At 42.7% G+C, this 13,530-nt stretch overlaps 1 protein-coding gene across 1 annotated transcript in view; it reads left to right on the forward strand.

The window, feature by feature from the left end:
* Positions 1-8,579, forward strand: part of foxo1a (forkhead box O1 a) — a 31,439-nt gene extending 22,860 nt beyond the window's left edge. Inside the window, exons 2-4 of the mRNA XM_029716126.1 lie at positions 1,675-2,000; positions 4,391-4,676; positions 7,409-8,579. Coding sequence (XP_029571986.1) covers positions 1,675-2,000; positions 4,391-4,676; positions 7,409-8,448 — 1,652 coding nt within the window. The 3' untranslated portion in view covers positions 8,449-8,579. The remainder of the gene's footprint in view (positions 1-1,674; positions 2,001-4,390; positions 4,677-7,408) is intronic.
* The last annotated feature ends 4,951 nt before the right edge of the window (positions 8,580-13,530 follow it).

Below are 13,530 nucleotides of genomic sequence, written 5' to 3' on the forward strand. Positions count from 1 at the left end.
CTTCCTTAGATTTTCGTGCTCCAGCTGTTGTTTACAAATATACATAGACCGTCACCCCTTGTCTTACCAGAGGCCGCTGTTCTATCCTGCCGATACAGTGTATATAACCAGCCACGACTCTCTGAAACATAAGATATTACAGTTTTTAATATCCCGTTGGTAGGATAAACGTGCTTTTAGTTCGTCCACTTTATTATCCAGCGATTGTACGTTGGCCAATAGTACAGATGGCAAAGGCAGATTAGCCACTCGTCGCCGGATCCTCACAAGATACCCCGATCTCCTTCCGCGAAACCTCCGTCTCTTTCTCCTGCGAATGACGGGGATGAAGGCCTGTTCGGGTGTCTGGAGTAAATCCCTCTCGGCCGACTCATTAAAGAAAAATTATTTGTCCAATTCAAGGTAAATAGTCGCTGTTCTGATGTCCAGACACTCTTTTCGGTCATTATGTACAAAATAAGTTACAAACAATTCGAAAAAAAAACAAAATAGCACAGTTAGTTATAGAGCCCATAAAACGGCAGCCTTCCCCTCCGGCGCCATTCTGACTTGCATACTATAGCCGAGTCGCGCCAACCAGAGCAACTATAATTATGAAGGACATAAATCAAAGACATCATGCTGCTTTGTTGATGAGAGAGGAGAGGTGTATAGACATAGCTTCGTACAGAGCTGTACTATAATGTTGTAATATTATGGTCTGTAGAGATGGCTCAGTACAGAGCTGTACTGCTGTAATATTATGGTCTATAGAGATGGCTCAGTACAGAGCTGTACTATAATGTTGTAATATTATGGTCTGTAGAGATGGCTCAGTACAGAGCTGTACTGCTGTAATATTATGGTCTATAGAGATGGCTCAGTACAGAGCTGTACTATAATGTTGTAATATTATGGTCTGTAGAGATGGCTCAGTACAGAGCTGTACTTCTGTAATATTATGGTCTGTAGAGATGGCTCAGTACAGAGCTGTACTTCTCCTCTACTCTGTGTAGTAGTGACCTTCTCCTCTACCTGGTATTAGCTGGTGTAGTAGTGACCTTCTCCTCTACCTGGTATTAGCTGGTGTAGTAGTGACCTTCTCCTCTACCTGGTATTAGCTGGTGTAGTAGTGACCTTCTCCTCTACCTGGTATTAGCTGGTGTAGTAGTGACCTTCTCCTCTACCTGGTATTAGCTGGTGTAGTAGTGACCTTCTCCTCTACCTGGTATTAGCTGGTGTAGTAGTGACCTTCTCCTCTACCTGGTATTAGCTGGTGTAGTAGTGACCTTCTATTTAATTTATTTATAAAGCCAGGCAGCTGGAGGGAATTTAAGCCTGTATGCTGAGATGTTACAGGAAAGGGCACACAGTGAAAAGACAGTCCCTAGTGGCACTCTATTCCCTATTTATATACTGAAGTGCACTACTACCCTATGGCCCATCTGGTCAAAAGTAGTGCACTATGTAGGGGGGAATAGAGTGCCACTTTGGGAAGTAGCCTCAGTGAAAACCGTGTCATACATCTCAACATGGCATTTCAGTGGTAAAGGGATGTTACGTCAATCCCACTGTCTGCTGCCTACAAGTGGTCTTTAAAGAGCAAACGCATCACAGTACAAGCTATGACAACGACGACGTGGTCGAAACGCTGCAGATTTTTTAATAGAATAATACCATGAACTAAAGACTGAGCTCACCGTGAAACTGTCCCTTTTTTGGAAGTGTTTATTTTGTTATTCTTTTTGTGGAAAGCTCTGGGCTCGTCACAACCATTCTCACCCTTCTCTCCATCTCTCTCTCCATCTCTCTCCCCATCTCTCCAGAACTCTATCCGGCACAACCTGTCCCTCCACAGTCGGTTCGTCCGCGTGCAGAACGAGGGGACAGGGAAGAGTTCCTGGTGGATGCTAAACCCTGAGGGAGGGAAGACTGGGAAGTCCCCTCGACGTAGAGCAGCCTCCATGGACAACAACAACAGCAAGTTCGCCAAGAGCAGAGGACGGGCTGCTAAGAAGAAGGTACAGAAATAAACTGTTGTTCAATGTCTTTATTATATTACCTACAGTATCTATACAGTATCTATATCTATACAGTATCTATACAGTATCTATATCTATACAGTATCTATACAGTATCTATATCTATACAGTATCTATACAGTATCTATAACTATACAGTATCTATATCTATACATTATCTATACAGTATCTATATCTATACAGTATCTATACAGTATCTATACAGTATCTATATCTATACAGTATCTGTACAGTATCTATATCTATATCTATACAGTATCTGTACAGTATCTATATCTATACAGTATCTATATCTATACAGTATCTATACAGTATCTATATCTATACAGTATCTATACAGTATCTATAACTATACAGTATCTATATCTATACATTATCTATACAGTATCTATATCTATACAGTATCTATACAGTATCTATACAGTATCTATATCTATACAGTATCTATACAGTATCTATATCTATATCTATACAGTATCTGTACAGTATCTATATCTATACAGTATCTATATCTATACAGTATCTATACAGTATCTATATCTATACAGTATCTATATCTATACAGTATCTATACAGTATCTATAGGCAGACCATGAGTTTTTCCTGACCAGGCCAGGTCTCTTGAGAGGGCCTTAATGATTTGATACCTACAGTTGATGTCGGAAGTTTATATACATTTAGGTTGGAGTCATTAAAACTCATTTTTCAACCACTCCACAAATTTCTTGTTAACAAACTATAGTTTTGTCAAGTCGGTTAGGACATCTACTTTGTGCATGACACAAGTAATTTTTAATCAATTGTTTACAGACAGGTTATTTCACTTATAATTCACTGTATCACAATTCCAGTGGGTCAGAAGTTTACATACACTAAGTTGACTGTGCCTTTAAACAGCTTGGAAAATCCCAGAAAATGATGTCATGGCTTTAGAAGCTTCTAATAGGCTAATTGATATAATTTGAGTCAATTGGAGGTGTACCTGTGGATGTATTTCAAGGCCTACCTTCAAACTCAGTGCCTCTTTGCTTGACATCATGGGAAAATCAAAGAAATCAGCCAAGACCTCAGAAAAATTATTGTAGACATCCACAAGTCTGGTTTATCCTTGGGAGCAATTTCCAAACACCTGAAGGTACCACGTTCATCTGTACAAACAATTAGTATGCAAGTATAAACACCATGGGACCACACAGCCGTCATACCGCTCAGGAAGGAGACGCATTCTGTCTCCTAGAGATGAACGTACTTTAGTGTGAAAAGTGCAAATCAATCCCAGAACAACAGCAAAGGACCTTGTGAAGATGCTGAAGGAAACAGGTACAAAAGTATCTATATCCACAGTAAAACAAGTCCTATATCAGCACAACCTGAAAGGCCGCTCAGCAAGGAAGAAGCCACTGCTCCAAAACCGCCTTAAAAAAGCCAGACTACAGTTTGCAACTGCACATGGGGACAAAGATCGTACTTTTTGGAGAAATGTCCTTTGGTCTGATGAAACAAAAATGGAACTGTTTGGCCATAATGACCATCGTTATGTTTGGAGGAAAAAGGGGGAGGCTTGCAAGCCAAAGAACACCATCCCAACCGTGAAGCACGGGGGTGGCAGCATCATGTTGTGGGGGTGCTTTGCTGCAGGAGGGACTCGTGCACTTCACAAAATAGATGGCATCATGAGGTAGGAAAATTATGTGGATATATTGAAGCACCATCTCAAGACATCAGTCAGGAAGTTAAGCTTGGTCGCAAATGGGTCTTCCGAATGGACATTGACCCCAAGCATACTTCCAAAGTTGTGGCAAAATGGCTTAAGGACAACAAAGTCAAGGTATTGGAGTGGCCATCACAAAGCCCTGACCTCCTGTAGAAAATTTGTGGGCAGAACTGAAAAAGCGTGTGCGAGCAGAGGCCTACAAACCTGACTCAGCTCTGTCAGGAGGAATGGGGCAAAATTCACCCAACTTATTGTGGGAAGCTTGTGGAAGGTTACCCGAAACGTTTGACCCAAGTTAAACAATTTAAAGGCAATGCTACCAAATACTAATTGAGTGTATGTAAACTTATGACCCACTGGGAATGTGATGAAAGAAATAGAAGCTGAAATAAATCATTCTCTCTACTATTATTCTGACATTTCACATTCTTAAAATAAAGTGGTGACCCAAACTGACCTAAAACAGGGCATTTTTACTAGGATTAAATGTCAGGAATTGTGAAAAACTGAGTTTGTAAATATATCCTTCATCTCTGTTATCCTCTCTCTCATCTCTCTCCTCTCCTCTTTCCCCTCTCTCTCCTCTCCTATCTCTCCCCTCACCTCAATTCTCTCCTGTCCTCACTCCTCTCTGTGTCCTCGCTCTCTCCTCCAGTTGTCTCTCCAGGGTGGTCCTGATGGGGGAGCAGACATCCTAGGGGGAGGCACCTACTCCAAGTGGCCCGGCAGCCCCAACTCCCACAGCAACGATGACTTTGATGCTTGGAGCGGTTTCCGGCCGCGCACCTCCTCCAACGCCAGCACGCTCAGCGGACGCCTCTCGCCCTTCATGCCCGAGGACGACCTCGGAGACGGGGACGTGCACATGGGCTACCCAGGATCCTCTGGGGCCAAGATGGCGAACACATTGCCCAGCCTGTCAGAAATGGCGAGTTCTCTAGGTCAGTAAACCAGATAGAAACTACATAGGGACATTTCCTCAAGAAAATGTGCTTGCTAGTGCTAGTGTTAGTGTTAGTGTAGTGTAGTGTTAGTGTAGTGTAGTGTTAGTGTAGTGTAGTGTTAGTGTAGTGTTAGTGTAGTGTAGTGTAGTGTAGTGTAGTGTAGTGTAGTGTTAGTGTAGTGTAGTGTTAGTGTAGTGTAGTGTTAGTGTAGTGTAGTGTAGTGTTAGTGTAGTGTAGTGTTAGTGTAGTGGTAGTGTAGTGTAGTGTAGTGTTAGTGTAGTGTAGTGCTAGTGTTAGTGTAGTGTTAGTGTAGTGTAGTGCTAGTGTTAGTGCAGTGCTAGTGTTAGTGTAGTGCTAGTGTAGTGTTAGTGCTAGTGTAGTGTTAGTGTTAGTGTAGTGTTAGTGTTAGTGCTAGTGTTAGTGTAGTGTTAGTGTAGTGTTAGTGTTAGTGTAGTGTTAGTGTAGTGTTAGTGTAGTGTTAGTGCTAGTGTAGTGTTAGTGTTAGTGTAGTGTTAGTGTTAGTGTAATGTTAGTGTAGTGTTAGTGCTAGTGTAGTGTTAGCGTAGTGCTAGTGTTAGCGCTAGTGTAGTGTTAGTGTTAGTGTAGTGTTAGTGTTAGTGTAGTGTTAGTGTAGTGTTAGTGTTAGTGTAGTGTTAGTGTAGTGTTAGTGCTAGTGTAGTGTTAGTGTAGTGTTAGTGTAGTGTTAGTGTAGTGCTAGTGTAGTGTTACTGTAGTGTAGTGTTAGTGTTATGTTAGTGTTAGTGTAGTGTTAGTGTAGTGTTAGTGTAGTGTAGTGTTAGTGTTAGTGTAGTGTTAGTGTAGTGTTAGTGTTAGTGTAGTGTAGTGTAGTGTTAGTGTTAGTGTAGTGTAGTGTAGTGCTAGTGTAGTGTTAGTGTTAGTGTAGTGTAGTGTTAGTGTAGTGTAGTGTAGTGTAGTGTTAGTGTAGTGTAGTGTTAGTGTAGTGTTGTGTTAGTGTAGTGTTAGTGTAGTGCTAGTGTAGTGTTAGTGTAGTGTTAGTGTAGTGTTAGTGTAGTGTAGTGTAGTGTAGTGTTAGTGTTAGTGTAGTGTAGTGTTAGTGTAGTGTAGTGTTAGTGTAGTGTAGTGTTAGTGTTAGTGTTAGTGTTAGTGTAGTGTTAGTGTAGTGTTAGTGTTAGTGTTAGTGTAGTGTAGTGTTAGTGTAGTGTTAGTGTAGTGTTAGTATAGTGTTAGTGTAGTGCTAGTGTTAGTGTAGTGTTAGTGTAGTGTTAGTGTTAGTGTAGTGTTAGTATAGTGTTAGTGTTAGTGTAGTGTTAGTGTAGTGGTAGTGTTAGTGTTAGTGTAGTGTTAGTGTAGTGTTAGTGTAGTGTTAGTGTAGTGCTAGTGTTAGTATAGTGTTAGTGTAGTGCTAGTGTTAGTGCTAGTGTAGTGTTAGTGTAGTGCTAGTGTAGTGTTAGTGCTAGTGTAGTGTTAGTGTAGTGTTAGTGTAGTGTTAGTGTAGTGCTAGTGTAGTGTTAGTGTAGTGTTAGTGTAGTGTTAGTGCTAGTGTAGTGTTAGTGTAGTGCTAGTTGAGTGTAGTGTTAGTGTAGTGTGTAGTGTTAGTGCAGTGTGTAGTGTTAGTGCAGTGTGTAGTGTTAGTGTAGTGTTAGTGTAGTGTGTAGTGTTAGTGCAGTGTGTAGTGTTAGTGTAGTGTGTAGTGTTAGTGTAGTGTTAGTGTAGTGTAGTGCAGTGTGTAGTGTTAGTGTAGTGTTAGTGTAGTGTAGTGTAGTGTAGTGTTAGTGTAGTGCTAGTTGAGTGTAGTGTTAGTGTAGTGTTAGTGTAGTGTAGTGTTAGTGTAGTGTTAGTGTAGTGCTAGTTGAGTGTAGTGTTAGTGTAGTGCTAGTGTAGTGTTAGTGTAGTGTTAGTGTAGTGTAGTGCTAGTGTAGTGTTAGTGTAGTGTTACTGTAGTGTTAGTGTAGTGTTAGTGTAGTGTTAGTGTAGTGTTAGTGCTAGTGTAGTGTTAGTGTAGTGTTAGTGTAGTGTAGTGCTAGTGTAGTGTTAGTTTAGTGTTACTGTAGTGTTAGTGTAGTGTTAGTGTAGTGCTAGTGTAGTGTTAGTGCTAGTGTAGTGTTAGTGTTAGTGTAGTGTTAGTGTAGTGTTAGTGCTAGTGTAGTGTTAGTGTTAGTGTAGTGTAGTGTTAGTGTTAGTGTAGTGTTAGTGTAGTGTTAGTGTAATGTTAGTGTTAGTGTAGTGTAGTGTAGTGCTAGTGTAGTGTTAGTGTAGTGTAGTGTAGTGTTAGTGTAGTGTTAGTGTAGTGTTAGTGTAGTGTAGTGTCAGTGTAGTGTAGTGTTAGTGTGGTGCTATAGCTAGTGTTAGTGCTAGTGTTAGTGTAGTGTAGTGCTAGTGTAGTGTAGTGTAGTGTTAGTGTGGTGCTATAGCTAGTGTTAGTGCTAGTGTTAGTGTAGTGTTAGTGTGCTGGTGCTGTGCTGGTGTTAGTGTAGTGTTAGTGTGCTGTGTTAGTGCTAAGCTAGTGCTGTGCTATAGCTAATGTAGGTGCTAGTGTTAGTGTAGTGTTAGTGCTAGTGCTGTGCTAGGCTAGTGCTGTGCTATAGCTAGTGTAGTGCTAGTGCTAGTCTGGAAATGTTTATGGCATGGTTTAGATCAGTAGTAGTGTTCGTGGAAAGTCTGAGAAACAAAATGCTGATGATCTTTATCTCTTTTTTCAATGTCTTTATAAAGCTTATTGACCACTTTCTTATCTTCCGGTTCCCTAGGTCACCATCACCACAGCTCAGAGAACGTTATGGAGAACCTTCTGGATAACCTGAACCTCCTCTCTCCCAAGAACACCCAGGTGGGAGGAGGAGGGGGTGTGGGTCAGGGGTCATCACAGAGCTCTCCTTCACCCCTAATGCAGGCCAGCCCCGGGGTAGGGGTGGGCTACCCCTCCTACTCCTCTCCCTCCATGGTCCCCCAGCAACAACCCCAGCAGCAGCAGGACTACCGCAAGTGTCGGTACAGCCAGGCAAGGATGAATGCTCTCTCCCCCATGTCCCCCAACCCCATGCAAACCCTGGGGGACATCAAGTCCAGCTTCAGCCCCTCATCTCTGGGTCAATATAACTGTCCTGCTGGCCTCCTCAAGGAGCTCTTGACCTCAGACTCTGACCCCCACGGGGACATGATGCCCTCGGTCGACACGGTGGTCTCTCAGTCTAGTGCAGGACGAAGCAGCGTACTACCTTCATATAACGCCTCTCAGCACGGAGGAGGAGGAGGAGGAGGAGGAGGAAGAGGGGGGAGTCTTCACCCCCACCCACACTCTCACCCTCACCCCCACAGCCTCCCTCATCCCCAAACCCACCCTCACCTCCGCAACCAAACCCCACCCACTTCTGTCTCGTCCATGAACGGCTGCAACCTGATGTCTCTGAGCAGTTTGAGCCACAGCGGGGGAGGGGGTAACGGAACCCGCCTGGGGGTTAAGAACCCCATGCAGGTGCCCTACGGTCTCTCTACCCATGTAGGACCAGGGGGGATGCCCGGTGTGTTCTGCCCCATCAACACTAACGGATATGGGCGTCCCGGCCTGGGTCTTCCCCCCGCCCCCCATCACCACCACCACCTGGAGAAACTGCCCAGCGATCTGGACGACATGTCCATCGAGAGGTTCGAGTGTGATATGGAATCCATCCTTCATGACACCCTGATGGACGGAGACTCGCTGGACTTCAACTTTGAACCCATGGTGACCTCACAGGGGTTCACGACCCATGGGGTCAAGACGACCACGCATGGCTGGGTGTCGGGGTAGAGGACGGATGGACGTGCACTCTCTTACGCACGTACACGATGGAAGGACACAAGGCACACGTGGACTGACGGACACACACACACACACTGCTGGGTGTCTGGGTAGAGAACAGACAAACGATCGCACACACACACTCTCTCTCTAACACACACACCCACAGTGGTGTGTTTGAATAGAGGACGGACTCTCTCACACACAGAGGATCCTCTCTGACCATCTCTCCTTCCATCTGTTCTACCAGCTGACTTCTTCTACATGTTGCTTTTTATTACAGGGTCATAAACACTTAAAGCATCTCAGAATCACCATGGAAACTAACTGGCAGAGTATAAAAAAACCGCCCCCTTCACCCTATCCCTTCCGTCCTTCTAAACGGTGCCCTAGTCAGGGACATGCATCACCATCATCATTGTCATCGTTATCATCGCTGTCGTCCTCATCATCATCGTCATCACAGATATTATGGTCAAAAAGACTTCTCTCTGGTCGAAGCAGTCAGACAGTCAGACAGACAGACAGTCAGTCAGTCAGTCAGACAGGACTGTGGCTCACCAACCATCCTCTACCAATCAGAACCTTTTAGTTCATGTAAAGAAGCCAACTTCTGATCCCAGCAGTCAGACAGTCACACAGTTAGACAGTCAGTCAGTCAGTCAGACAGACAGACAGACAGACAGACAGACAGACAGACAGACAGACAGACAGACAGACAGACAGACAGACAGACAGACAGACAGACAGACAGACAGACAGGACTGTTCCTGTCTCTTTCTCCCTCTGATGTTACTTCTGGTCCCAGCAGTCAGACAGACAGTCAGACAGACAGTCAGACAGACAGGACTGTTACTGTCTCTTTCTCCCTCCGATGTAACTTATCTGTGTAAATACAAAGAAAGTGCCAGACCGTCGTTGGAGCCAAACTGAAACGGCCTTTCTCTCTGTTGTTGCAGGGTAGTACAGCTGTGACCGTGTGCTTTCTCTGTTCTGTTCAGGTGCCAACTATATCTCAGTTACAGCAAAGTACTTTGCTATCAGTACCCACGTAATGACATCATCATGCAGAACCTTGTTCTGACTGAAGCCTTGGATGACATACCAGCGTTCACTGAACATGCCGTACACACACACACACACACACACACACACACACACACACACACACACACACACACACACTATAATTATGACTAGCTGAATAGACCAGCTGACTGTCCCATCAGGCTGAACATCAATGACCTGCGACACCAAATGGAACCCTATTCCATATTTAGTGTACTACTGGCACCCTATTCCCTATTTAGTGTACTACTTTAGACCCTATATAGTGTACTACTTTAGACCAGGGCCCATGAGGCTCTATATAGTGTAATACTTCAGACCAGGGCCCATGAGGCTCTATATAGTGTACTACTTTAGACCAGGGCCCATGAGGCTCTATATAGTGTAATACTTCAGACCAGGGCCCATGAGGCTCTATATAAGGTGGGGTTCCATTTGGGACGCAACCTTAACCTGACATCAGTGTGCCTTTGTGTCTAAGAATGCACAGCTAAATGATTTGGACTGCATGAGAAGGTAGAGGGAAGATAGAGATAAGACAGGGAAGATAGAGATAAGACAGGGAAGATAGAGATAAGACAGGGAAGATAGAGATAAGATAGAGGAAAGATACAGATACGATAGAGGGAAGATAGAGGGAAGATAAGAGGGAAGATAGATGTAATGTGATATTTGATGGTGAGAGAAAGGGGGTTGGTTGAAAGTTATGAACTGTACATCCAGCTTGCACAAACCTGGTTGCAATGACAGCGTTACAAACCTGATTTCTGGTTGGAATGATGTCATTTCAACCATCTTTGACCTCAGGCAGTGTGTGCTGTTGGGTGCTTAGGACTCTCTAGCTAGGGATTCCTGGACTTTTGTTACATCCAAACACCTTTTCTTGTAGCCCTGATATGGCTGTAGCCTGCATTGTTATGGCATAGAGTATACGTCTAATGCCATGAGATACCATAATAATACCAGGTTATACTGGAGTTTATACAGCCGTATCAGGACTAGTGTTCTTGTTGCCTGGTTCATTGTACAGTATGTTCTGTCATTAGATGTGGACTATGTCATCGTGTAGTCGTGTATCATGTCATTAGATGTGGACTATGTCATCGTGTAGTCGTGTATCATGTCATTAGATGTGGACTATGTCATCGTGTAGTCGTGTATCATGTCATTAGATGTGGACTATGTCATCGTGTAGTTGTGTATCATGTCATTATGTGGACTATGTCATCGTGTAGTCGTGTATCATGTCATTAGATGTGGACTATGTCATCGTGTAGTCATGTATCATGTCATTAGATGTGGACTATGTCATTGTATAGTCGTGTATCATGTGACGTCCTGTACAGTACAGAGTTGAATTGTAAATCAGGAGAAATAACATGTTGTGAATCGGAAAAAGAAAACTGGACGTGATATAGGTTGTCTGAATTTGCACACTATTCCCTATATAGTGCACTACTTTTGACCGCCTCCCCCTGTAAAGTAGTGCACTATATAAGGAAAAGGGTTCCATTTAGGATGTCATAGTTTCACTTCAAACACAAAGTGGGATGGAAATCAGTCACCTCTTCTCTCATATGAGGGTGCTTCTCATTCAAACTGTCCACAGACAATGTTCTGTCGTTTGTTTTCATTATATTTCTTAATGTAAATAAATGAAATATATATAAATACAGTATATACACAGTACCAGTCAAAAGTTTGAACACACCTACTTTTTCTTTATTTTTACTATTTTCTACATTGTAGAATAATAGTGAAGACAACAAAACTATGAAATAACACATATGGAATCATGTAGTAACCAAAAAAGTGTTAAACAAATAAAAATATATTTTAGATTCTTCAAAGTAGCCACCCTTTGCCTTGATCACAGCTTTGCACACTCTTGGCATTCTCTCAACCAGCTTCATGAGGTAATCATCTGGAATGCATTTCAATTAACCTATTACATCTAGACGTTCCGCTAGCGGAACACCGCTCCAATATCCAATGATAGGGCGTGGCGCGAAATACAAACTCCTCGAAAATCCGAAAACTTCAATTTTTCAAACATATGACTATTTTACACCATTTTAAAGACAAGACTCTCCTTTATCTAACCACACTGTCCGATTTCAAAAAGGCTTTACAACGAAAGCAAAACATTAGATTATGTCAGGAGAGTACCCAGCCAGAAATAATCAGACACCCATTTTTCAAGCTAGCATATAATGTCACAAAAAACAAAACCACAGCTAAATGCAGCACTAACCTTTGATGATCTTCATCAGATGACACTCCTAGGACATTATGTTATACAATACATGCATGTTTTGTTCAATCAAGTTCATATTTATATCAAAAACCAGCTTTTTACATTAGCATGTGACGTTCAGAACTAGCATTCCCACCGAACACTTCCGGTGAATTTACTAAATTACTCACGATAAACGTTCACAAAAAACATAACAATTATTTTAAGAATTATAGATACAGAACTCCTTTATGCAATCGCGGTGTCCAATTTTAAAATAGCTTTTCGGTGAAAGGCTAGCTATTTTGACACCCACCAAGTTTGGTACTCACCAAACTAAGATTTACTATAGAAAAAATTGGATTACCTTTGCTGTTCTTCGTCAGAATGCACTCCCAGGACTTCTACTTCAACATCAGATCTTGGTTTGGTTCCAAATAATCCATAGTTATATCCAAATAGCGGCGTTTTGTTAGTGCGTTCAAGACACTATCCGAAGGGTAACGCGCGGACGCGTATTGTGACCAAAAAATTCAAAATATTCCATTACCATACTTCGAAGCATGTCAAACGCTGTTTAAAATCAATTTTTATGCGATTTTTCTCGTAAAATAGTGATAATATTCCGACCGGGAGTTGTTGTTTTCGTTCAAAGACTGAAAATGCAAAATAGACTCTTCATGTGCACGTGCGCACCCGTCTCATTGTTCTCAGATCGACCACTAACCAAATGCGCTACTGTTTTTCAGCCAGACTGCAGAGTCATCATTCAATGTTCTGGCGCCTTCTGAGAGCCTATGGGAGCCTCAGAAAGTGTCACGTTACAGCAGAGATCCAAGAAATGGTCAGACAGGGTACTTCCTGTACAGAATCTTCTCAGGTTTTGGCCTGCCATTTGAGTTCTGTTATACTCACAGACACCATTCAAACAGTTTTAGAAACTTTGGAGTGTTTTCTATCCAAAGCTAATAATTATATGCATATTCTAGTTTCTGGGCAGGAGTAATAACCAGATTAAATCGGGTACGTTTTTTATCCGGCCGTGAAAATACTGCCCCCTATCCATAACAAGTTAACAGGTGTGACACGTTAAAAGTTCATTTGTGGAATTTCTTTCCTTCTTAATGCATTTGAGCCAATCAGTTGTGTTGTGACAAGGTAGGGTTGGTATACAGAAGATAACCCTCTTTGGTAAAAGACCAAGTCCATATTATGTCAAGAACAGCTCAAATAAGCAAAGAGAAACGACAGTCCATCATTACTTTAAGACATGAAGGTCAGCCAATCTGGAATTTGTTTTCAAGTGCAGTCGCAAAAACCATCAAGCACTATGATGAAACTGGCTCTCATGAGGACCGCCACAGGAAAGGAAGACCCAGAGTTACCTCTGCTGCAGAGGATAAGTTCATTAGAGTTACCAACCTCAGAAATTGCAGCCCAAATAAATGCTTCACAGAGTTCAAGTAACAGACACATCTCAACATCTCAACATCAACTGTTCAGAGGAGGCTGCATGATTCAGGTCTTCATGGTCGAATTGCTGCAAAGAAAACACTACTAAAGGACACCAATAAGAAGACACTTGCTTGGGCCAAGAAACACAAGCAATGGACATTAGACCGGTGGAAATCTGTCCTTTGGTCTGATGAGTCCAAATTTGAGATTTTTTGTTCCCAACCGCCATGTTGTTGTGAGAGGCAGAGTAGGTGAACGGATGATCTCCACATGTGTGGTTCCCACCGTGAAGCATGGAGGAGGAAGTGTGAGGGTGCTTTGCTGGTGACACT

The sequence above is a fragment of the Salmo trutta genome, chromosome 26, assembly GCF_901001165.1.
Source record: "Salmo trutta chromosome 26, fSalTru1.1, whole genome shotgun sequence".
Lineage (NCBI taxonomy): Eukaryota > Metazoa > Chordata > Actinopteri > Salmoniformes > Salmonidae > Salmo > Salmo trutta.